At 38.2% G+C, this 26074-nt stretch overlaps 1 protein-coding gene across 1 annotated transcript; it reads left to right on the top strand.

Moving 5' to 3' along the window:
* Positions 1 to 7368: 7368 nt before the first annotated feature.
* On the top strand, positions 7369 to 7899 carry LOC149208409 (uncharacterized). Its single transcript, XM_089398332.1, has one exon. The coding sequence runs from the start codon at positions 7369 to 7371 to the stop codon at positions 7897 to 7899; it is 531 nt and encodes a 176-aa protein (XP_089254458.1).
* The last annotated feature ends 18175 nt before the right edge of the window (positions 7900 to 26074 follow it).

Below are 26074 nucleotides of genomic sequence, written 5' to 3'. Positions count from 1 at the left end.
AAATGACTGTGAAAGAAGACTTTTATATTTCCCTCTTCATCTCTTATGACTCCTCTGTAACCAACATCCCTAGGGTTTCCTTTTGAGGCTCCGTCTATGTTGAATTTCAAAAGCCATGGGGAGGGGGTTGCCAGAAAGCCTTTCCTTCTGATATGTGCCTTTCTTTCTTTTTTGTTCCCTGAGGGACATGTGACTGGAGTCCCAATAGTTCGAGAATGTGAGCATCCCTTTGACCAGGGGGTTTCTCAGGAGGTTGCTTCAGAAGGGAATTAACTATTTCTTTGAGTTGTTTTAGGATCTGAGCCATGATGCTTTGTGTTGAACCAGATTTATCTTTGAAGATCTTGTTGTTGTGTTCTTTCCAGACATCCTAGATCATAAATCCTAGAATCAGAGTCCAAGCTAAATTGACTGTCTCATTATCTGAGAAGTCTTTCCTCCAATTCTTTAGAATTTCAGTAGTGTCAATTTCATTCTTGACTGTTTGGTTGAAGATGGAGGCCACCCAATTCCATAAGGTGGAGGTTAAAGAGCATAGGTTGAGAAGGTGATCCATGGTTTCCTCCTGCAGACCACATAACTGGCATCTTGAAGGACTGGCAAAACCTCTTTTTTCTGAGATTTTCCCAAGTCAGTATCTTTTTATGCTTTACTAGCCACATGAACAATTTGATTTTCATCTAGTGTGGGTTGTTCCAGAGGTCTTTCCAAGTCTTGTCAAGGCTTGGATGATTAAGTCCAGTGACTATTCTTTTTGGCTTCTTTGAGGTTGAAGATGCCCTCATTGTTACTCCCCCATCTTAGTAGATCATTCGAGGTTGAAGTCAAAATTTGCCTCTTTTCCAGAATTGCTTCAATAACTTTAGCTTGGGTTTTCAAAGGGGTCTCTTCAGTGTAATATGGTACCTTTAAAATTCTCCATTTTCCTGTGTCTCTTGACTGATCCCAAAAGTCACTTACGCTTTTTGTTCCTTTGTTAATGGTGTCATTTTTGATGATGTCTAGACCTTCTCTACAAAGGTTATGTTCCTGCTGCCAGTTGTCCTCCCAGAACTAGGCTAGATTCCCATTTCTGATCTCCCAGAAACTATGTTTCTGAACTAAGGCTTTGTTCTCCCAAGCATTGTTCCAAATATGGGAACCCCTAATGTGTCTTGTCATCCGAATGTGGTCCTTTTCCTGCCAATCCATTGCATATTTTTGTTTCCAAAGCTTAGCCCAGGGGTTTCTCATTTCCTTTAGCCATCTCCACCAAAGTTTTTCCCCCAAAAATTTGCTTAAAGTGTCCGGGTCGTGGAGACCCAAACCCCCATGGGTTTTAGGTTTGCAGAGCTTGTCCCACACTACCAGTGCCCATTTCTTTTTCTCTTCCCCTTTACCCCAAAGAAAATTTCTTTGAATATTCTTGATTTGCTGTAAAACTCCTTTTGGGATAGGAAGGGTTGAAAACATGAAAATTGGAATGGTTTGTAGTACAACCTTTGTAAGAATTAGCCTCCCTGCTAAATTCAAAGATCTTCTAGTCCAGTTGTTGACTTTTTCGTTCAGTTTATTTGTCACTGACTCCCAAACTTCCTTACTTAGAGGATTATTAGTGAGAGGCATTCCCAGCTATTTGGAGGGAATATGGTCTCTTTGAAAGCCTAGAATTCTGGAGAGATTTCTTTGAATGGAAATATTCGTATTAAAAAAGAAAACTTTTGATTTTGTGAGGCTTACCTCCGTGCCAGCAGCCATCGCGAAATCATGCAGGATTTGTTTGAAGGATTTGGCTTCCTTGATTGTCGGTGTGCCATGTAGCATAGTGTCATCCACAAATTGTTGATGAGTCAATGTATCCCCATTCTGAGTCAGTTTTAGTCCATTGATTCTTCCTTCCTCGACTGAATTGATCATTCTGCCCAATCCTTCCATCATGAGAATGAAGAGGAATGGGGAGAGAGGATCTCCTTGCATGAGGCCCCTTGATGACCTGAAGGTTCTGGATGGAGAGCCATTGAGAAGGATTGAGAAACTAGCTGTGGTAACCATGGCCATGACCCACTTTATCTAGTTGTGGTCAAAGCCATAAGCTTTTAGAACTTCCCTTATGTAGGACGAGCCTAGCTTATCATAAGCTTTCGCTATGTCCAGTTGTATTATCATGCCGGCTTGCTTATTGGCCTTGAGGGAATGAACCACTTCATGAGCTTGGATGATATTATTGAGAATTTGTCGATCTTCCACATATCTAGTCTGCTCCTCTGACACGAGCATTGGAAGTAGAGGTTTGAGTCTGTTAGAAATAACTTTGGAAATGATTTTGTGCACCACACTACATAAGGCTATGGGTCTAAATCTGTTTGGTGTCATGGCTTTTTCCTATTTAGGGTTTAATGCTATGAAGGATTCATTAAGTGCTCTTAGAACTATTCTTGATTTTCTCGAGTCCTCCACCACATCAAGGATGTCATGTTTGACTATTTCCCAGCATGTTTTGAAGAAGTCTACATTGAAACCATCCGGGCCTAGAGCTTTCCCATTGTGCATCTCTTTGATTACTTCATTGACCTCTTCTTTCATTACTGGCCTGTTGAGATTATAATTATCTTCCCTGGTTACCAGTTTTGGAATATGCTTAGTGAAGCTTTTGGTGAATTGAGATTTGTCTGCAATGGTCTCCTCTGCTATGTTTTGGAAATGTTGTACTAGAACATATTCCATTTCCTTGTGAGTATTTAACTCTTTCCCCTGAAGATCTATGAGTTTTGTGATCCGATTATGTGCCCTATGTTTCATGGTAGACTTGTGAAAGAACCTGGTATTTCTCTCCCCTTCTTTAATCCATTGTACCCTTGATTTCTGTCTCCAGAACATTTCCTCTTGCTGACATCTATTGTCCCATTCTTGTTTAAGAGAGTCTGCTTGCATTTTCCTTTCCTCTGGGAAGCCTTATTTGATGAGAATTTGATTAGTTTCCTGTAATTTTCTGTCCACCTCTTTTTTGGCTTTAAAAATATTGCCAAACTCATTTTTGTTCCATTCTTTGAGCCTTAGCTTGATGTGTTTGAGTCTCTGTTGCGGAAGGAACATTTTTGTGCCTTGGGTGGTCATGTCTTCTGCCCACCATTTTCCATTATTAGTGATGAAGTTAGGGTGAGTGAGCCAGGCATTTTCAAACCTGAAAGTTCTGTTTCTCAGGGTGTCAATAAAAGAAGCTTCCAGATGTATGGACCAGTGGTCTGAGCCTCCAAAAGGAAGGATAAAAGCTGTCATAGTATGATCGAAGAGAATGATATCCTCCGAGATTATGAATCTCTCTAATTTCGAGGCAACTTGGGAAGTTCCTCCTCTCTTGTTATTCCATGTGAAGGTACCATTTATTGTGTCCATATTCACTAGTCTCATGTTGTTTATGAAGTTCTGGAAGGAAATTGAGTCTCGTCCAAGCATTCTGATCCCTCCTTTTTTCTCTATGAGAGATCTGATCATGTTAAAGTCCCCTCCCAGAATCTAGGGGATTACTGAGTGTCTCTCTCTTAGCTCCTCCAGAGAGGTGAGGAGCCTGAGTTTTTCTTCTAGAAGTTGAGGACCATAGACATTTGTGATCATGTAACAATCCTTGTCCCCCAAAGGTTGTATAACCATTGAAAGGTGGTTTCTGGTTGCCTCAGCATCCATGATCTCAAATTTCTGAGGATTCCATAGAGTTAGAATTCCCCCTGCTGTGCTATTTTCTTTGACTTCTAGGTAATCATATTTGTTAAGCCAATTGCTATGTAGTTCTTGGATATTGTCTACTGAGCATTTTGTTTCCTGTATAAACACCATGTCTGGTTTTTCTTCTTTTATTCTGTTACTGAGATTTCTTTGTTTTCTTTTACTTCCTAGTCCTCTAATGTTCCAGGTTGTAAGCTTCATAATTATGTGTTTGTGAAAGAGTAACTGGTGAGATCTTTCATCTTACCTGAATTAATCATGAGTTTCCCACACTCTGATAGGAGTTCATTCTGTCTCCTTCTTCCTCTTTTCTTGCCTAGGTTTTTGGTGGAGTATCCTGATGCAATCTCCATTGGTTTAACCCCTTTATTCTCCTAGCTGTCGTAGTTCCTTTTGACTCCTGTAGCCTTTGTTTGAGACCTTTGGAGGAATAGTTGTTGTACTCTGTCAAACTCCTCTTGAGGCAGAGAGTCAATCCCTTTGTTAGTTCCCTGCTCTAGAAACTTTTCTAGTTCAAGGTTCTCCCTCTCGAGAATCTCCTGTAGGTCTTGGTCCTCCATACTGCCTTCGCTTGGGGTCATATCCTGGTACCTACCTAGTCCCATATTGCTTGGTGGGTCCTCATATTGTTCATTGTCTACCTGTATGATTTCCATGTTGTCTTATGTTTCTCTCTCTGTATGAATGTCCTCCGGTTCCTTATTGTTTCCATTTCTTCCCACCTCTTCTTCTAAAATCTCAAAGCTATTATGACTTGGAAGCTTTTTCTCGCTAGGTTTCTTTTGGTACTTTTCCCCCCTCCTTTCCCTCTGCCTCCCACTTTGGTGAAACCTTCAGGGTATTTTCCTATGTTGGTTTTCAGGGTGTCCTCCCTTTTATTGAGTGGGCGGTCTCTGAAGAGGTGCCCATGTTCATCACATTTACGACATATGAATGGGATGTGTTCATAGTTGACTGCCTATACCCATTCCTCATCATATACTTCTAGGATGACTTCATTTGGGAGTGCTCCCAATAAGCCCATTTCTACACATATGCGGGCGAAGGAGGTATATTTACCTCGCAGAGTCGCCTCTGATATCTTTATAAAATGCCCTAATTTATTACCTATAGATTTTAAGGATTCTGGCAGCTAATAATCTAAAGGTAAGGAATATAATCTAATCCATACCGGGACCGATGTGAACGTTTCTCGCTCCGGAACAAAGTTCATCATCCAAGGTCGCATGTAAAGGCCAGCAGCATCATAGAAGTAGGGTCCTCCTTCAATAACTCTGTCTTTATCCTCCAGGTTAGTGAAAACCACTGTAAAAAAGCCCTTGGACCCGAGATGTATATTTATTTCTCCCTTTGGTTTCTAGTTGTTTCTTATCCATGTGCATAGCGCTTTTTCTGTAGGCCATATACGCATAAACTTGCATATGACCGCATAAGTTGCCATGTGATCTCTGTGCACCTGTAGTGCAGGATCATTTAAGACCACCCGGGGTTTGATATTAGACTTGGGCTTGCAGGGTCCCATTGTAGATATACTCTCCATTTTCTGACTATTGTCTCCAGATTTTGTTTCCCTCCCAGCCTCCTTGTGGGCCCCTTCCTTATCAAGGGATTTGTTGCTTTCCGGCTTTTGGGTGCTAGTTTTCTTTGTCTCTGCCTCCATTGGATATCAGAGATTATTCAGACTCATCTCTCTGCCTCTATTTGAAACCACGTTACTGTAGGAGGGAGTGGAGCTCCCTCCTCCATGCCCCTCCATAGTTACTAGCTCGCTTCTATCGCCCCTTGTTCAAAACCCTCATCGCTCAGTTGATGTCCCCCCAACCATGAAATTACTCAGAACCTAGAGAAATAGGTGATTTCAAACAAGATAAATCTCTGCATGAATCATTAACGAATGAAGAACCATATATATATAGTTAAGCGTATTAAATTGGTTAACCATGCTATAGTAAAGTTCGATAAAGTAATTTTTTATTATTATGGTCTTTAACATTTAGAAGATGTGTGACATATGGTATTAGAGCGACTCAGGTTGCTAAACTGAGACCTCTGGAATTAAGTAATAACAATACTCTGTAATATGCACGTAGGAAGAAGGAAGCTGAAAGTATGAGGAGAACTGGAAGTCTACCTCATAGGTCTGTAATAGGAACCGGACCCACAACATTTCAAGAGGGCAACCCTGAAGTGTGGGTGCAGCTGGGCGACGAACCCAGAAATACCAATCTAGATATTATAGTAACAGTACAAGAATTAAAGGATGAAATGGCTCGATTGCGAGCAGACAATGAGAGATTGATGCAGCAACAAGAGAAAATCACGAAGAGCCTATCAAATAGACAGAACCATCAGCCATTATTTCCTAGCCCAAAACATGAGAATATGATAGGGGAGCAAGAATTTCAGACTAAAAATGTGGAAACAGAGGGGGGAGAAGGAAATCACGAAGAAGAATCAGATAATGTGTCCAATCACAATATACCGAAAAGACAGAAAGTGGAACTTCAAGGGGAGTTCCAGAAAATTAAGCCTCCTCTCTTTGATGGGGAATAGGAAGAAGCAGCAGAAGCATGACTCATCAACATGAATAAATACTTCCAGCTGTATGAATACGACCATAATTTGAAGGCCCGCTTGGCCATCTTCCAGTTACAGGGGAAGGCTACATTGTGGTGGGAGGAAGTAAAGACAATACGTGGAGTTAGTGAACAAAGTATCACCTGGGAAAAGTTTCAAAGATATTTTAAGGAAAAATATCTAACAGAGAGGTTTTACGACGAGAAGGCAAAGGAGTTCCATGATCTCCGATTAGGCCAAATGACCATGGATGAATTTATAACTAAATTCACATCATTACTTCGGTATGTTCCTTACATACGCAAGGAAAAAGAAAAGGTGCAGTGGTTTATCGGTAGCCTTCCATTGTTCATGAAAGAACGGCTGGAGTTTGACAATCTGAAAACCATGGATGAGGTCATTTGTAAAGCTCGCATTTGTTACCAGCAGAACAAACCAAAGGGGGACCCGAGCAAAAGGTGGACTGATAAAAAGGGGAGTAAATTTGTTTCCAATTACAAGGGAAATAAGGGTCCAGGCAACAAAGGAGTATTTAAAGGACAGGCCAACAGAAATGCAAATAAGAGTCAGCCTCAATTTAAAGTACCTGGTGAAACGAGAATGAATGAACAAGCTGGCAGAACTGAAGCAAAGACAACCAATAGACCATCGGTACAATGTTGGGGATGTGGAGGCCCTCATTACGTCAAAAAATGCCCACAACATAGGGGAGCCGATCAAATTTCATAGATACAAGAAGCATCTATAGTGGGGGAGGTAGTAGGAAGAATTCCTAAGATTAATGCTGCCCTTGAAGACCATCAAGCAGAATTTCAGCCAACCATGGTTGAATTTGAAGGTAAAATTTTTGACTGCCCTATTTCCATTTTAATTGATCCTGGGGCTACTTTAAGTTATATTAGCCCCAAGATTGTGGAACAATGTAAATTATAGACTGTTAAATTTAAAAAGCCTTGGTTAGTACAACTAGCCACAGGGGCCAAAAGAAGAGTTTTGGCTAAAATAGATAATTGCCCTTTAATGATAGCTAGTCAGTCTATTATAGCAGATTTGAACATATTACCATTAGGGTCCTATGATATTCTTATAGGCATGGATTGGTTGGAAAAGCACTGGTCACTTAATAACTGTAAAACTAAAACCATCAATTATCAGGATGAGAAAGGTGAAAGACAAGAAATGCAAGGTATTCAAAAACCTCTACAGATAAGACCTATAATAGCTTCCCAGTTAGCAAAATGCATCAGGAATGGGTGCCAGATTTATGCAATACAAGTAGGAATCGCTGATTCCAAGGATAAGTCTGACTCCTTTGAAAACATACCAGTGGTACAAAATTTCCTAGATATATTTCCTGAGGAAATCCCGGGTCTACCCCCGAAAAGAGACATTGACTTTACCATTGAGTTGATCTCGGGAGCTGCTCCAGTCTCCCGAGCCCCATACCGCATGAGAATTCCAGAGCTAACTGAATTAAAAATGCAGTTACAAGAGCTGCTAGATAAAAAAATATATCCGACCGAGTGTATCCCTGTTGGGAGCCCCAGTTCTCTTTGTGAAGAAAAAGGACAGAACCCTGCGTATGTGCATGGATTACTGTCAGTTAAACAAGATGACCATTAAGAATAAGTACCCTCTGCCCCGTATTGATGAGTTGTTTGACCAAGTCAAGGAAGCAACTGTTTTCTCAAAAATCGACCTCCGCTCTGGGTATCATCAGATCCGAATAAAAGAGAAGGATATAGCAAAGACAACTTTCATGACTCGTTATGGACATTACGAGTTCGTAGTTTTTCCTTTTGGATTGACTAATGCCCCAGTGACATTCATGTGTCTCATGAACAATATTTTTCATCAATACTTAGACAAGTTTGTATTAATCTTTATAGATGACATATTGATATACTCTAGGAGCATAGAAGAACATAAGGAGCACCTTCGTGTTGTTCTTCAAACCCTAAGAGAACACCAACTGTATGCCAAATACAACAAGTGTGACTTCTTTAAGGAGCAAATCCAATACCTGGGACACGTCATCACCAAGGATGGAATCGTAGTAGACCCAGAGAAAATAAGAACCATCATGGAATGGCCAGTACCAAAGGATGTAGCTGACATAAGATCCTTTATGGGTCTAGCTGGATATTATAGACGTTTTGTGGAAGGTTTCTCTAGAGTGGCATATCCTATTACCTCTCTTCAGAAAAAAAGGGAAAAATTTTAGATGGACCCCCGACTGTCAGCAGAGCTTTGATCAGCTCAAACATTTACTAACCACCACACCCATTTTGAGCATTGTTGATCCCAATAAAGAATACGTAGTTTGTACGGATGCTAGCAAGGAGGGTGTTGGCAGTGTACTAATGCAAGAAGGCTGGGTGGTGGCTTATGAATCAAGAAAGCTTAAAGAATATGAACAAAAATATTCGGCATATGATTTGGAATTGACAGCAGTAATTCACGCCTTAAAAATGTGGCGACATTATCTAATGGGTAAGAAATTCCTACTAATGACTGACCATCATAGTCTAACAAACTATTTCAGGCAGCCCACCTTAAATGCAAGACAAGCTCGATGGGAAGACTTCCTAAGTGAATTCAATTTTGAAATAAAACATTTAAAGGGTAAAGAAAACCAGGTTGCGGACGCTTTGAGTCGCAAAGTGCATTGTTTATATGAAATTTCTTTCAGTGAATCTCGAACAACCTTTCATGAGCAGATCTGTGAATGTGTTGTGCAAGATTTAGCATACAAGCAAATATGGCAGCAAGCAAGGACCCCAAACAACCGTGAATGGAAAGTAGGATATGAGGTAAATTCTGATGAATTGTTGGTATATAAGAAAAGGCTATATGTACCTAACCAAAAATAGCTTAAGGATTTAATCTTGGATGAATTTCATAAGAGTCCTTATGCAGGCCACCCAGGATACCAAAAAATGATTTCTGCTTTAAGAAAAGAATTTTTCTGGCCTGGTATGAAGAAGGAAGTAGCAGAATACTTATCCAGATGCCTGGAATGTCAGCAAATAAAAGCTGAGCACCAACACCCAACAGGATTACTTCACCCTCTGCCGATTCTAGAATGGAAATGGGAAACCATATCCATCGGTTTCATTACTAGAATACCAAGGTCCAAGAAGAAAAATGACTCCATTATGGTGGTGGTAGACAAACTGAGCAAATATGCCCATTTCATACCAGTTTAATCTACTTATAAAGCAGTGCAGATTGCTAATATTTTTATGCAAAATATTTTTAAATTGCATGGGATCCCCAAGATGATTATCTCTGATCATGATGTGAAATTCACATCTGCCTTTTGGAAGGCTCTTTTTGAAGGATTGGGTACTCAGCTACACTTTAGCACTGCCTACCACCCTCAAATAGATGGACAAACAGAGCGAGTGAATCAGGTAGTTGAAGATATGTTACGAACTTATGTAATGCAACAACCATCAAAATGGGAGGACTACCTACACTTGGTAGAATTTTCCTATACCAATGGGTACCATACATCTTTAAAGATGAGCCCTTTTGAAGTGTTGTATGACCAAAAATGGAGGACACCCCTAAGTTGGAGCAGACCAAAAGACAAGTTGATGCTAGGACCCAATATGTTGGAGGAAATGGAGGGAATGGTGAAAGAGGTTAGAGCTAATCTGAAAGCCACTCAAGACTGGAAAAAGAACTTTTTGGATCAGAAGTGAAGCTTCCGAGAATTCCAAGTGGGAGACCATGTTTATATTAGAGTTCGAGCAAAGAAGAGCACCTTGCAATGGACCAGATGTGCTAAATTAGCACCCTAGTTTTGCGGGCCCTTCCAAATTTTAGCTCGAATTGGACCAGTAGCTTATCAGCTGGCCTTACCCAGTTATATTCATGTGCACAATGACTTTCATGTTTCTTTACGTAAGAAATACATTTATGACCCTAAACACGTTATCAATTGGCAAGACATTTAGGTAAGATTTTTGTGGAAGTTTCTCTTATTATGAGTTTATTAAAAACAAAATTAAATAATAACTGGTATTGTTGTTGATATGTGTAGGTCAATCGGAAGGCGAGTTCCTAGTCGAACCTCAGGGTATACTCGATCGGAGAGAAGTAATGCTGCAGAAATGAGCTATCACCCAGGTTAAAGTGCAATGGCAGCACTTTGGCCCCGACGAGGCCACCTGGGAGGACGAGCAGGTTATGAAGGAAACCTTTCCGGGATTGTTTTATAAGGATAACATCGGGATGATGTTACATCTTGGGGGGGGGGGGAAGATGTGATATCCCCAAATCTTGTTAATATTTTATTTTTACTGCAGAACAAACAGACTATTTAATTTTATCTAGAAAAGTTACTATTTTGAGTATTTTTATTATGCTGTAATAAAAACATACAGTTGTTGGTAAATATATTTTTTTTTACTTGAGAATCAGTTGAGAAACAGTTACCTGTAGAAACTGATTTCTAAAAAGATTTATTCCAAGGATCAAGAGGGTTAGAGGAATCTGAGATCTGGAGGAAGGAGGAACTATGTTGAAGGGTCAGGCAGTGTGGAAATGGATAAGTCTGGTTAGGACCAGATAACACAGAGGATTAGAGGTTCTCATAGCAGAAGTTCCTGAGTTTTACAGGAAACAGCTCGGGGGGAGACTGTTGGATTAATAGTCTCAATGTTGGGAGGAAGAGTAAAAACCAAAAGTTAATTGTGGTATGGAATAATCTGGAGAAAGATGGTCCAGATAAGTAAATGAAAACTATTTATGTGCTAGATAGATTTTTTTTGAAATCGATAGATAATTCGATATATGATTGATGTAGGTACCAATCTCTAGCAAATAAGTTTCTTTCTTTTATTAGAATCAGTACATAGATGTATTAATATGCTTATTTAATAGTCTTTCCGCAAAATAGACTATCTAGATCTATCTTAAAGAGTCAGGTATCAAAGAGAGTGTTATAAATATTAGAAGAACAGAGATAAGCAAATCTTTGCGTAACAGAATTATATAATAGTGCATTATTCTCTTCCTTCTGTAAGTGCCAAGGGCCCAAAACGAAAAGCTTGACCATTACAACATTATCTACCCTAGTATAATTAAATAAATATATGAGAAGCAATAGAAGAAGGGCCAGTCAAGTCGAAAACTGCCACATCAGGTAAACTTCACAAGTGTCATGTAATATGAAATATACAAGAGTAAAACTGTAAAGAACTAAATAGATAATTATTCTGCATTATAAAATGAAATATTACAGTCGTAAAATACCAATATAGCCGAACGATTTTCTTTAAACAACGTTATAGAAACAACTTTATAGTATTTAAACAAGCACGAAGGGCAAGCTTTTAGTAATCCATAGAATTTAGAAAAAAATGTCGAAATAGTAGAACAAGACTCCCTTGCTTCCACTTTAACAATGTATGTATTATTATAACTCAGGCAGGGCTTGGAAGTTACGCATGACGGAATCCAAACATAGATATACATACAAGAAAACAGTGTAGAGGAGGTCATGTTTCCTCCTAGCCTTAAAAATAGATCTAAGAACCAGAATAACAGAACAACAAGATAACTGCATTAATACTGAATGTTTTATAACAACTGTCAAATAGAGTCTAGGGTTTGTAGGGCTCGAACCCTCCTTAAAACCCTTCCGAGAAAAACCCTCTTAACAAAGATTGTTACCCGATGGCCAGAGGCCATTAAAGTCCTTATAAATATAGACCAAGGGCCAAGGAGGCCAGCAAAATAAATTACAGACAAAAACTGAGAGGGCTAAGAAAGAAAACTGGATCTATAGGCAAGTCTTGTTTGGTCAATTTAGTGTGTCCTAAATTGCTACATTAATCATCAATCTTAGATTCGTAAGTTGATGAAGTGTGGCGCACTATATGTGCAAGATAACCTCTTTCTTACTTTTTGTCGTTTTTTATTTTTATTTTGTTTTGGGGGTTTTTATCTTGGATTATCTCCTAATGTGAATGGAAATCCTATTCCTAAGTCTCTAGAAGGCAAGTGTGGATATGGATTTTAAGGCAATTATGTCCTCTATAATGATTTCCAGAACTTAACACTTCAGAAGGTCTTAGAACATACTAATGATGAAATTTAATATCTGAACAAAAATGAAAATGTGCTGCTACTTAAGTCAGACAAGAAATGAACTATTGATCATGAAACCATTATCCCTGCTGCTATCTAAATAGAAAAATGAATTAAGCTACTGTACTCAAACGATTCAAAAGTTGCAATCTAATAAAAGTAAAATCAAATCACACAATTCATAGTCTGATCCCTCGCCAAGTAGTCTAAGCTATGGCTTTCGGAGGTAATCATCAATAACTTGAGAAATCTGATATCTAATTGCAGAAAAGTAAAATTAAAATCAAATCACATCAATTCATAGTCTGATCCCTCGCCAGGTAGTCTAAGCTATGGCTTTCAGAGGTAATCATCAACAACTTGAGTAATCTGATATCTATTTGCAGAAAAGTAAAATTAAAATCAAATCACATCAATTCATAGTCTGATCCCTCGCCAGGTAGTCTAAGCTATGGCTTTCGGAGGTAATCATCAATAACTTGAGTAAGTTGATTTCTAAACTATCTAACAAAGCAAATGAACTAAACTGAAATCAACAAAGCAGAACTGGAATTAAAAGCTAAGGAAAGCAAGTCAGCAGAAAGACTGATTCCATGTCACTAGTTTTTGAAAAAGGAAATGTGAAAAAGTGCCCGGGCCTACTTCTATCCTGAAACATACACACACACTGATCAGCGTTAACAGTAATATACAAAGCATGTAAAATCATGAAATGTTAACATCATAGCAAATGAAATATACACAAGTGGATAACTTATGAAATATATACAAATGAAATGAGAAACAATGCATAAAACTCTACAGTAACAAGAAAACGAAACCTCAGTGTGCAGGGGCCCTCTGCACAGCCTCGGTCAATAGGCTATTAGTCCAAAATTATGCTCACGCAATCATGGATAAAAACAGAGTCTTTTTTATATATCAAAACAGAGTTATCACAGTGGGACTAGTGTCACGGCACCAAAACTTTTACAGCAGAATTACATAAGCAAAAAGAATAACTACTAAGCGTATAGAAACACGTTATTTATAACAAAAGCTCTATAACTGTTTTCCTGTGAAACTACATTGGCAGAGGACACGTAAAAGACAACGTCCATGGATTTAGCATCATGGTTGCCGAGATTATGCAATCTATTGAAAACGGTTGTTGGATTCACATTGTGGGGAGCCCACAGGTGTCAACGTGCCTCCAGGGATCTAGAAATGGCCTTGAAAATCCTTCACGTGTTTGAAAACGGTCTCTTGTTGCTATAGGACTCCTCTGTTTGACCATCGCTTGACCACCGTTGACCACGTCTTTCCCTCATGAATTCGGCTGAACCAATAGGACCTGATCCATGTCCAGGTCATTTCCAACTTACCCATGTGGCTTGCTTTGCCTAATGACACCTGCAATGTAGAGTTTAACAAAAATAGCTACGGAAAGTTGAACTGGCTGCGGAAAGTTACAGGATTCCGCAACTAATGAGCAAAAATCTAGTTCAAACAGCAAACACAAAACATAGTTAGAAAACCATTTTAATACTCTTTTGGAATCAATATGCAATGATTTTGATAGCTTAGGAGGTCCAGGTGGGTGGAAAAAGTCTAGGAAAGTGTGTAGGAGAGATGCAAGTTTAGGGCTCAACAAGTCTTTCGACTACTCCAAAAATTTAAAAGCAAAGATAGAAAGAAACTCCCATACAATGAGCATGACCCTTAGGGCAGTATTACCCAGAGACCGCCGCAAGATAGAACCAGGAGAGAGCCCCATCTGGCCACCACCACCTATGCCTCTTGAACCTCTCATATTAACCGTGCTCGGAATGAGCATCCCCTCAGCCATACAACCAAAATAACGATGCTTATATCAGAGGAACAAGAGCAAACAATAGGTCCTTACCTGGTTAGGCCAGCCTGAGGAAGCCTACTGCTGGAATTGATGGTGGACCTGGAGGACAAATTTGTTAAACAAAATAGTAAAACATTAGAGCATAGCTCCCTATATACAAGGTAACAGATTAAGTTCAAAATCGTAACCAAAGACTTGTAAGAGTTGGGTGAAAACCTGTACCAGCGTTCAACTTCACAACAAGGCACTAGAGATCCCGTTCGAATGGAGGAACAGAGGAGGAGATGAGCTCCCTCAACCAACGCAGTTATCCCGATCATCAACAGAGAAATGAGTAACAAAAACCCTCTACCCAAAAGAAAATGGTTTGGTGGACTCATCTCCACCATTTGATTTCGAATCTGCATAGAAACCATTGATCTAGGAGAAAATCCTGATAAGGGAGTATTGCAGTACCGCCATAAAAAAAAATCGTGAGTGAGCACAGTCGTCTAGTTCAATGCAACCACAGTCATTAAGGCAATAAGGACGCACAGGAGCAGCTTGACGTGACAACCGTGTAAGTAGCGAAAAGATCAATGCATGAATCTCTTGTGGCAGGATAAGTGTCACTTATTTAATTCAACAGGCAATGTATTATCCAAAGCAAGGATCTGTACAGTGACCCTCTCGGGTTGAGAAGGAATTAATGTTATGAAATATATATATTCGAACTTGTATGTAAATATTTGTATGAATCATTAACGAATCAAGAACCATATATATATAGTTAAACGTATTAAATTGGTTAACCATGTTATAGTAAAGTTCGATAAAGTAAGTTTTTTTATTATGGTCTTTAACATTTAGAAGATGTGTTTCATTCATATTTTGCACGAAATATCTCTGAAAACCAATGACAATTTTTTGTTGTTGTTGTAATGCTCCTATTTCACATGGGAAAACAAAAATTGCAATAAAGTCAACAATTCTGAGAATTTTTTCTTCTGTATCTCACACTCACCCTATCATGACAAATCTGTTTGGAAATTAATAGAAAATTTTTGCTTTCGTAATGCTCATATTTCACACACAGGAAATCAGATTCTTCTTTATTCGATAAAAACAAATAATTTTTTGTTTTTGAACATAGGTTTGCTGAATTATTATTATTATTTTTTATTTTAATACAACTTGAATGGGCCTAATAGTTAAGAACATGTATTTCCTCCTAAGACATCACAGGTTCAAAATCAAAGGGGGTAGAGTATGTATGCCTTTGTAGACTTAACAGTCAAATGGCGCAAATACAAACAAGCACAAACAAACAAGGGGATCTCATACACCAATTTGGTGTCTGGCTTGGCCATGACCTTAAAATTGGATAATAATGATAATAATAACTTCATAATAAATAAAATAGTAAATCTAATTTATTTTTTATTTGAATTAGGTTTTCTATTTGGAATGGAAGTAAAATAATTATATACAAGATAAATAAATAATTCCAAATAGATGTACTATAAAATTACCACTAGCCTAGATCCATCTTAACACCGGATCTATCAAGCGCCGAGAGGGATGAAATCTCTCAAGGTGCAAACCTATTTTTTGAGTGAAAAAATTGAGGAAAGATTTGCACCTTGAGATATTTGATCCCTCTCGGCGCTTGATATATCTAGTGTTAAGATGGATCTAGGCTGGTTTCAATCATGTGCGGTCATACAAAATTTGTTGAACATCTAATTATTTTGATAATTTTAAATATGCTAAATATGTCTAAGATTAATTTGGTCAATTTAATTTCAAATTTGTTTAGTTTCCTCAGTTTGTTGAGATGAGAGAGACTGTTAGTAACTTCAATGATGAAATACAAATTTTGAGTGCAAAGTGTCAATGTAACAATTTTGATAGATAGAAAATGTGAATACTAAGAATATAGTCAATTACAAACAATCTTCATTGCAATCAATCTGAAAGTTCCTATTGTCACACCTGTTAGTTTTTCCATTTTCTCATATGGATCATATGAAAAGTGTAGTTGGAATCATAGACCATTCAAATATTTAACTCGAGCTACTATAGTAAACAACATACCTTTTCTCTGTTCCTCTCCAATATTAATAGTAGTTTTCTCGAAATTCAATCATTGTGACTTATGGAGTGTTAAACCCCAAATAATTTTTGGTAGTTATTTTCTATTACCGCATTTGAATGCAAAGTAATTAACATTGTTGAATGATGGAAAATGGGAATAATAAGAATGTACCCAATTATAAATAGTTTATAGTTTCAAGAAGCAAACATTTGGGGTAAGGAAACATTTTATTTAGGATGAAAATTCAAGTATTGTATTTATGGTTGAATAATTTTTATGTGCTTAAACTAGAAATCAATATCTACACTAAAGCCAATGCATCCTGTGCAAGCAATCAAATAGGAGTAGAAATCAACATCGACACTGAAATCAATGCATCTAGTGTAAGGTATTAAATAGAATTATAAATTGACATCTACATTGAAATCAATGCATATAGTTCATGTGATCAAATAGGATTAGAAATCAACAACCACATTGAAAATCTTAAATATTCATGACTTTCTAGATCTAACATCTATGTCTGTATTTGTCTCTGTGAGATTCTTTCTGCTTCCCTCTCTCTCCACCTTCCATTATGTGTCTACCTTCCTTCCCCTCTCCTTCTCTCTCTTTGCCTCCCTCTCCCCCCTCTCATTCTATCTGCCTCTCCCTAACTTTATCTATCTTTCTCTTCTCTGTCTCTTTATGTCAACCCCCTAAACATACATCATGCTCTCTCTCTCTCTCTCTCTCTCTCTCTCTCTCTCTCTCTCTCTCTCTCTCCATATCTCTCTCTCTCTCTCTCTCTCTACCCCCTCCATCTCCCATCGATCCCTCTTCCTCCCTCCCTCTCTTTTCCTCTCTCTTCTACGCCCTCCCCCACCCCATCTATATATCTATCTCCCCTTGTCTCTCCTTCTCACCGACAAAACATACACACACTCTCTCCATATCTATCTATCTCTCTCTCCCTTCCTCTTCCTTTCCCTCTCTCTTTATGCCTTCTCTCTCTTTCTCTCTCTCTCACTGACTCTCCATCTCTCCCCTGTCGCTCCCTCTCCACCGTTCTCTATCTATGTCCTTCTTCCCCTTCCAACTCCAGCTCTCTCTCCCTCTCTCTCTCCCCTCTCTCTCAAGTCCTCTGTTTTTCCTTCCTCTATCTCCCCTTCTATCCCACCTCCCTTTATCTCTCCCCCCATCATACACACACTCTCTCTACACCCTCCAACTCTGTTATTATCTCCCTCCCTCTCTCCTTCTCTCTCTCCTTGTCTCTCCCCCCTCCATATCTATGTGTCCCTGTCTCTTTCTTCCCCTTCTTTCCCTATCTTACTCCTCTCCTTTTCTCTCTCTTCCCTCATCTCCTCTCTCCCTCATTCCACCTTTCTCTCTCCCTCTCTTTCCCCCTCCAAATCCATCTCTCTTAGATTTAATTAAAAAATGTTATAAAATTAAATTAAATTAAAATATTTTTATTTTGAAATAAGTTATTGTTTTTGAGCATGTGGTATTGATAAGTCATGGTATTGGCCCATGGTATTGTAGCAATTAAAAGCCTAGATCCATAACATAATAATCAAAAGTCTAGATGGCCCATGGTATTGATAAACCATGGTAGTAGCCCATGGTATTATAATTTTCTTCCCTCCCCTCCCTCTCTATCTTTCTCTTGTGGGGATTGGCCCATGGTATTGTAAAAAAACCTACTTAGAAGTTAATAATATCCATGGTAAATATTCATGATTAAAAATCTTGTCATATTGTAAATATTAAGTTATTATCCACTTATTAATTAAATTTATAGATGGAACATATCTATATTGACCTAATAAATAGTGGCCAGCGGGTGGGGAGAAATACTAATAAAAATGTAATATTATTAAATTTTACCTAATATTTCAGGTCACACCCCACCCTAAATATTACATTCTACTCAATATTTCCCCTCACTCCTACTAGTTTTATCGAGCACCTTCCATTCTATTGAGTTTACCTTCCTACAACTGAAAACTTGAAGAAAATGAAATATCAATTTACTTGATTACAAAAACGCCACGAAATTTACCACGTTATTATTACAGGATATGCTCAATTGAATCTTCCACTTCCCTTACCTGATTTTCTTTGTTATTCAATGAATAAGCTAATCGATCTCTTTTTAAGTTGTATATATATCGTTTTCAAAATTGAATTTTTTTTTTTTTTGAAGTAACGTTACACATATCTTCAGCATATACAATATATATTAGCCGACACATATAGTAATGACACATATCGCAGGGTGCTCCCGAGGTGCATTTAAGGCGGTTTAACTCTCCGCCGGCAGCTAGCTTCGCACCTGGCGAGCTGACACGGCTACCACAACCTCACCGCGATTGATATGAATGTGTTGAGGTACAGGATGATCGTTAAGCATTCGACAATGAATGCGCACCCTGTTCGAGATCCGGTGTAGGCTGTTTTATTCATGGCTCAGTTTCTGGTTCTGGCTATCACTCTCATCGGGTCTCTCCATATCCATCTGCCATTTCTCCCACATCCCTGTTTTGCTCTAGTAGCTTGGGGGCTTATCCGGAGTCTGTTCTTCACCTGGTTTGCCCACTCTTGGCCCTATTCTGTCTGGTCTTGTTTAGTCCCCTTCTCAGGTCTCTCTATCTTTCTGAAGATGGTGCGACATCGTGGTGTTTCTCGCCGTGGAGGCACCAGTGGCAATCGTGGTCGCTCTCAGCCTGCTCCCCAGAATATCATTCTGCTGGCTTCGGCTTCCCCGTCCTCTGATCATGGCAGGCCCTTCCCGCACAACTTTTTTCAAACCACCCATTTCAAATTTCACAGTCGGCTCAATAAACCAATTCTTTCAGCCAGCATTACAGTTATTTTGGCTGAGGAAGAAGATAATCCCAACAGCTCTGTTCATACCTCACCGTCGTAGTCTCAGGACGACAGTGTGATTCAGGGAGACATGGTTGGAATTGTGTTTAATTATGAAGACTTGCAGGAAGCGGGGAATTTGCCTGAGGTACCTCAGCCTCCAGTTGATTCTGCTCAACGCAATTTTCCTGCGGTCGAGCCGGTGCACCCTTCTGGCGGCAATCTGAATTTGGTAGCTCCTCCAGGTGGCGGCGACATGGGAGATGGGGACACTGCCATTGACATGTGGATGGGCTCTCCTTGCCAGGTGGAAAAGGATGCTCCGGACTCTCTGAAACATGCTTGATTTTTATGGTACCGCGCCTACTGATGGCAGTTTCCCTTCTGGTCTATATATCATTTTGCTATGCTTCTCTGGATTATGTTAATTTTGTTCTGTATCAAGACCTGGCTGGGTATCGATATTAGCCATTATAGTCTAATGCTTTGTATCAGGTCATGCCTCAGAAAGCCATTGTTTTTGCTAAATTTTGTATATGGCTATCAGGGCAGAACGGTTATTAGTAAAGCCATAGTCCTCGACTATTTTGTAGTGATGTTCACCACGTCGATTCACACTTTTGTCTGTAAGGGCTCTGGAAAACATGTTTTTGAGTTTTCTCAATCCCGGGATTGTTGTCACAGGGGTATATGTCTATCAAGGTATCTGGTTGTTGGATGGCTTCAGCCTCCTTTGAGGTCTTAACCTCTCTGTAAATATTTTTCTCTTTTTAATAGATTTAGCCTTTACGTAGAAAAAAAAAACGATACACATATCTTCCACATATACAATATATATTAGGCGACTCATATATTTTTTTAATATATTTTTTTTAATGTAACGTCATGTGACAACATCTCCCTCATATTTACATCTCCATCGTATTTTTTAAATATTTTTTAATGTAACGTTACGTTAAGAGACAACATCTCCCTCATATTTCTTTAATATTTTTTTAATGTAATGTTACGTTACATGACAACATCTCCCTCGTATTTTTTCAATATTTTTTGTACGTTACATTACATGACAACATCTCCCTCTTATTTTTTTAATTTTTTTTAATGTAACGTTATGTTATGTGACAACATCTCCCTCATATACTTGACATTACATGACAACATCTCCCTCTTATTTTTTTAATATTTTTTAATGTAATGTTATGTTATGTGACAACATCTCCCTCATATACTTGGTTGTAGAGCGCCTCTTGGCCCAATGATTATTACCACTTTAGATTTATCTTAACTCCTTATCTACTAATGGAATAAAAAGAGATTTGATTGCTCTAGGATCTTGGTAGATTTGGAGTTATTTAGATCTAATTAAAAAAATTGTGATAAAATTAAGTTAAAATAAAAAATTTTGATTGTGAAATGAGTTATGATTTTTGGGCAAGTGGTATTGACAAGCCATGGTATTAGTCCATTGTTTCCTAACATTAGGAAGACCTATTTCTCTAAAAATTATGAATCATAGAAGCTTGAGTTGAGAAAATTTATAATCTTCAACTTTGAAGATGAATATTTATATTTCAACATTATTAAAAAAACTGTTTTTAAAACATTTGAATAGACCATAATTGAAGGCCTTATTGTAGTTTCTGGATAATGTAATGCCATATGGATAAATGCATCACATATTTTATGTCATAATTTATGGATATAGTTTCAATATTCATGCACCACCTTTACATATTTGTGTAGTGATTTTTTATTACAAAAATAAAATACTTAAAAATATACCATAAGTTATTTCCTACCATTGGATATAGTTTCAATATTCATGCACCACCTTTACATATTTGTGTATGATTTTTTAATGCAAAAATAAAATACTTAAAAATATACCATAAGTTATTTCCTACCATAATTTAAGCAAGTGTTTGCATAAAAAATGGGTAGAAATAGATGCAAATACATATACTTATTATGAGTGACTTTTGTAGTAGTAAAATTGTAAATGTCAATTTATTCCTTCATTTAGGGATTTTTTAAATTTATATGTCAATTATTAGCTCCTTTACCAATTTTTTTAAATTTATATGGTCAAATAGATCTGAATTTATAACCTTTTAATGTGATATGTATATTATGTTTTGGTGAAAAATTGTTAATAATTTTATTAAAAATAATAAAATTACAATCTAACAAAATGAATTTTATTATTTTGATTACCTTAAACATTTTATTTTATTAGTAATTGAAACAACATTGAAATATTTATACTCATTTACCCATACTTTAAGATCTCTTAGGTTATATATTACTTTTAATCTTTTTTCTTTTTAAATTGAGCCAACATGTAAATGTTACATGTTATAAATATTTACCGCACTACAACATCACTCTCATAAAAAAAATTTATACACACACACACACACACAAACACACACACACACACACACACACACACACACACACACACACATATATATATATAGAGAGAGAGAGAGAGAGAGAGAGATTTGAAAAATGTTGACATACTCACTTACATACACTCTCCGGATTGTAGAGCACTAACTTTTCTTTAAAATTACTTTGTCAATGATAATGGATTAAAATCATTTTTATCCTCTCCTGATCGAGATGGAGAGGGTGTCAGAGGCGATAGGCTTCGAAGTGACATGGTTTGTACCAGGACGATAATTACTGCCTATCCCCCACATGCTCAAGGTAGGGGGTGTAGTGTCCTTAGCCATGAATGCATGGTCAGTGGGTTGGCAAGGTGGAAGAGGGAAGAATAAGGTGGGGTGGCAGAGATGGGAAGGGCATTCGATGTGCCGGGCAGGAGAAATTTGCAGTGGAGAAGGAAGGCATCTCAGAGCAGAAGAGAGGGGAAGGCACCTTGGCAGCGGGCTCGCAACGACTCTCTGGTATGTAATTCGGTCTCGTTCCTGCTTCGTTTCAATGATATGGTTGGGTTCCTGCATCAATTACATGAGCTGGTGGGGGTTTTGTTGGGGGTAAGGGAGGGGCACGAGGCCTCCCCGTTGGGGCTCAATACCGTCCGAGAGAAACAAGGGGAGGAAAGGGAGGTTCGTGGCCAAGCGCTGCGTATTGTTTTTATTGCAATTAAGTCGAAGTCTCGGCAACGACTGGTAATGTTGGGTCGAGCAATGATACAGGCCCATACTTAGTGGCTTAGACTAGGGGTATAGGGTATAACGACCATGCCATGTCTGGGGGGCTGAGTGGTGAAGGGAGAGGTAGGAAAGAGTCGCGGGCAAGGGGGAAAGATATTAGCTATGTCCGTAATTTGCTGAGAAAATCATGGCATCTGCATACACATGGCAGCACGTGTGCAGCTAGGGACCCTGGGCAGTAAGGGATAGAGGGGAAAGCATAAGCATGATGGGCAAATGCTGGCTGTTGGAGCTGCATGTGGGTATGATACCAATCGTAGAGCTAGAATCTGGACGGGCTTGAAGGCTTGGCTCCAGTTGCAGTGGGGTGACATGCAATTGCACCATGGAAAGGGGGAGGGGCATTGTGAAGAGCTTGGGGAACCGTGCTCGAAACCCAATTCCCTTGGCCGATTGTGGGCACTGGGATACCTTAACCCGTGGAAGGCGAAGCAGGGAAGAGAGGCATGGTATGAGCAGTTGTGTTTGGATGATGTGAATGGACTAATGGCACTAATGTTGTTTGACTATCTACAGAGCATCAAGGAACAGGGTATGGCTCTAGCAAAGAGAGGGCATGGTCATGGCAGCAGGGGCCTGGCCCACTGGGCAACCAAGAGACTAAGCAGGATAGAAGGTCGTAGGGGCCGCAAGCTTGCTAAGCACCTCATAGTAGAGGTAGCTACGACATACTGGGATGAAACATATGAAGGAGTCCATAAGCTGATTAACGACTGGGAAGCTGAGATCAAATAGGAAAGGGAACCAGACAAGGAGATAGAAGACTAGAGGGTGTTGGTGCCTGATCTAGGGAATACACGAGGCTGAATTCGTAATTTAAACACACCCTGTACTTGTACTTCTTGATGAAAAGTTTGCTTGGAAAAGCGATGGAACAAATCTCTGTGGGGATGGCAGTCATAACGTAGGGCCTGGCCAATTATAAAAAATACATGGAGAAAATCCTATTTCAGTTACAGAAACAAGACATCAAGATGGATCGTATTGACCGTCACATCCCTTGCATCATGGAGTTGTATGACATGCCACGGGAAACTGCTAAGATCTTGCTCCTGTAACATCTGTCTCTAATGAGAAGAATGTTCAGAAAGACTAGTTTCATTATGCTTAGTTTTTATTTATGCGGGTAGATTTTAAATTTTCTATTGCATATGCTAGTTGGTATAGTTATATGGTATTTGGACACGAGACTGATACTTACCTAGCTCTGCTAGAAAGACTGAAGAAATTAGTTTTTGGATGGTGTATAATGTTGACCGGTGGCTAAAAGACTTGGTTTCCCCTCGGGGCAAGTTGAGGCCACCTGGTAAATTTGTGTGGTGTAAATTTGCCTAATATTTAATAGAAAATGGATGGACCTGCCAAGCTTTACAAAAAAAAAAAATCATTTTTTATCCTAGTAATTGTGATATTTAAAAAAATATATATAGTTTGAGTCTTGGCAAGTGAAGGAAATATTGTGTTATAGGAGATCACATGAGATGAGATGACCTGCACATGCTCTATTTGTCATATGTATGCCCTCTTCATTTGAATATGTGCTAAAAAGGATATGCCTAATAGGCATAGTCATATATGGAAAGAATTTTAATCCCTATTGATCAAAAGGTAGCTCCATCTGTGAGGAACTCTATTTAGTTATTGTTGGAAAAATATTACAAGAAATAGCCAATGCTAAAAGTATGGCCTCCAATGCTTGAAAAATAGTAGTTACAAAGTTTGACTCATAAAAATGTAGAGTTGGTGGTTTTGTTAGTGGTCCTACTCCCTCTACCTAGAAGAAGCCCTTATTGTTTGTGGATCTGATTAACATGGAGTCTAACAAGAAAAAGAAAAAAACCCTCACAAGAGGCCTTTCCATTAGTAGATTTGGACAACATAGATGATTATGAGGACTTAACAAAGGTGGGAACTTTTCATGCAGGGAAGATATCCTTCTTAAGAGTATGCCATTTGGAAAGAGGTTAAAAGATCAAATGTTTCGTGAATGTTTTTCATCTCAATATGGGGGAGTAGATTCTATTATGGGGAAATATCATTGCAATGAAGCAAGAAGTAGATTTCAAATATGGTATTAATATTATGTACTCATCAAATGAAGATGGGAAATATCATTGCAATGAAGCAAGAAGTAGATTTCAGATATGGTATTAATATTATGTACTCATCAAATGAAGATGGGGAAATATCATTGCAATGAAGCAAGAAGTACATTTCAGATATGGTATTAATATTATGTACTCATAAAATGAAGATTATATTCTTGCTAGACTTAAAAAATACCATATGAAATCAACTAAGAAAAAGAGAATAATAATGGAGGATGAGGGAGTAGAATAAGCTATAGGCATATTACATTAGTTCCCATGGTACTCCTAGAAGGAAATCTTATCTCTCTCAAGAGAATAAATAAGAAGGTAGAGAAGTCTAGCCTAGAAAGCAAATGGCTATTCAAGGGGCCCTTGGAATAGAAACATGTTAAGCCATAGACAAGCCCAATGTTAACCCTAAAATGCCTTATTAAGCCCTAGATATTGATTTATTAAATTTCTATTATTATACTATTATGTAGGCTAGAACCTTTCATTGCCTCTTTCATTGTAATTTTACCCTTTATCTCTTATATCTATATATACGAAGGAGATGTAGTCCTAGGATCATCATATTTTTTATTTTAGTTTATTCATTTTAAAAGGAGGTTCCACCCTCTGAGTGTAGTTTTCACTTCTTATCATGTTTAAGGTGCTTAGATCATAATATTTGGTATGAGAGCTATGATCCTAGGGTTTTTTTCTACTTCAATCAAGATTTATTTTTTCCCTTCTAAAATGTTCTTTGAGAAGCTTCAAACAACAAAATCTTGAGAAGATTGAGGAGAGATAGTGAAGCACATATAGCCAAAATTTTAAGTTTTTATTTTTTATACTTTCAAAGATGAACCTTATGGAATGAGGGTTTGTGAATGATTTTGAAATTGACTTCAAACAAGCCATCTTGGAATTTTCACTATAAATGTTTTTATGGGAACATTTAGATTACAAAATATTTTGGATATATAGGAGAGATACCCTATATTTTGGATATACGGTGTAGACAATAAGAATTTTGATACTCTGTTTTGTTATACTTTTAGAGATATACTGTTAAAATTGGCAACTAGGGCCAAACTCCATGTGGGTCATCTTATTTATGGCAGCTGATATTTTTCTTGGATCCCTCTCATCAAGAGGTGTAGGATTGTTCTAAAGATCATCTGATTCCGATAAGTATTCATGGAGTTATGAATTTATTTGCATTATAAGACAATTCGTCAAGGTTGGCCAGCAACCAAATAAACCCCACATGTGCTCAACGTTTTAGTATAAATAGAGGTGGCCTTCAAGTCATTTCAACACACTTTGGATCTCTTCCTCTCTCTACTTGTCTTCTACGATTTATGTTTATGTTCTATCTGCAGTTTACTTTAATGCTGATGTGATTGCTAATCTGGAAAAGATATGGAGCTAACTATGAAAATTGAAATAAATTGCTCTAAGCATAGAACATACCTAAAATTAACATGGTATCAGAGTTGAGGTGAAGACAACACCCAAGAAAGAGTGAAAGAGCAATCACTGAAGACAGTTGGGAAAGGAAAAAAAGGATAAATGGATTCCTCATCCCTCTTCAAACTCACCGAGGGTGAAGTCGAAGCAGAGAATATTATCAGAATGGTGTAGCGAAAGTTTCTGATGACCTACCTAAAGA

This window comes from Pinus tabuliformis, chromosome 1_2, assembly GCF_031772625.1.
Source record: "Pinus tabuliformis cultivar Carrire ecotype Pingquan chromosome 1_2, CPIR1, whole genome shotgun sequence".
Taxonomy (NCBI): Eukaryota; Viridiplantae; Streptophyta; class Pinopsida; order Pinales; family Pinaceae; genus Pinus; species Pinus tabuliformis.
This window is presented reverse-complemented; position numbering and strand designations above follow the sequence as displayed.

Coding starts and splice junctions, on each gene's coding strand:
- LOC149208409 (XM_089398332.1), top strand. CDS start 7,369: ATGGATTGGTTGGAAAAGCACTGGTCACTTAATAACTGTAAAACTAAA.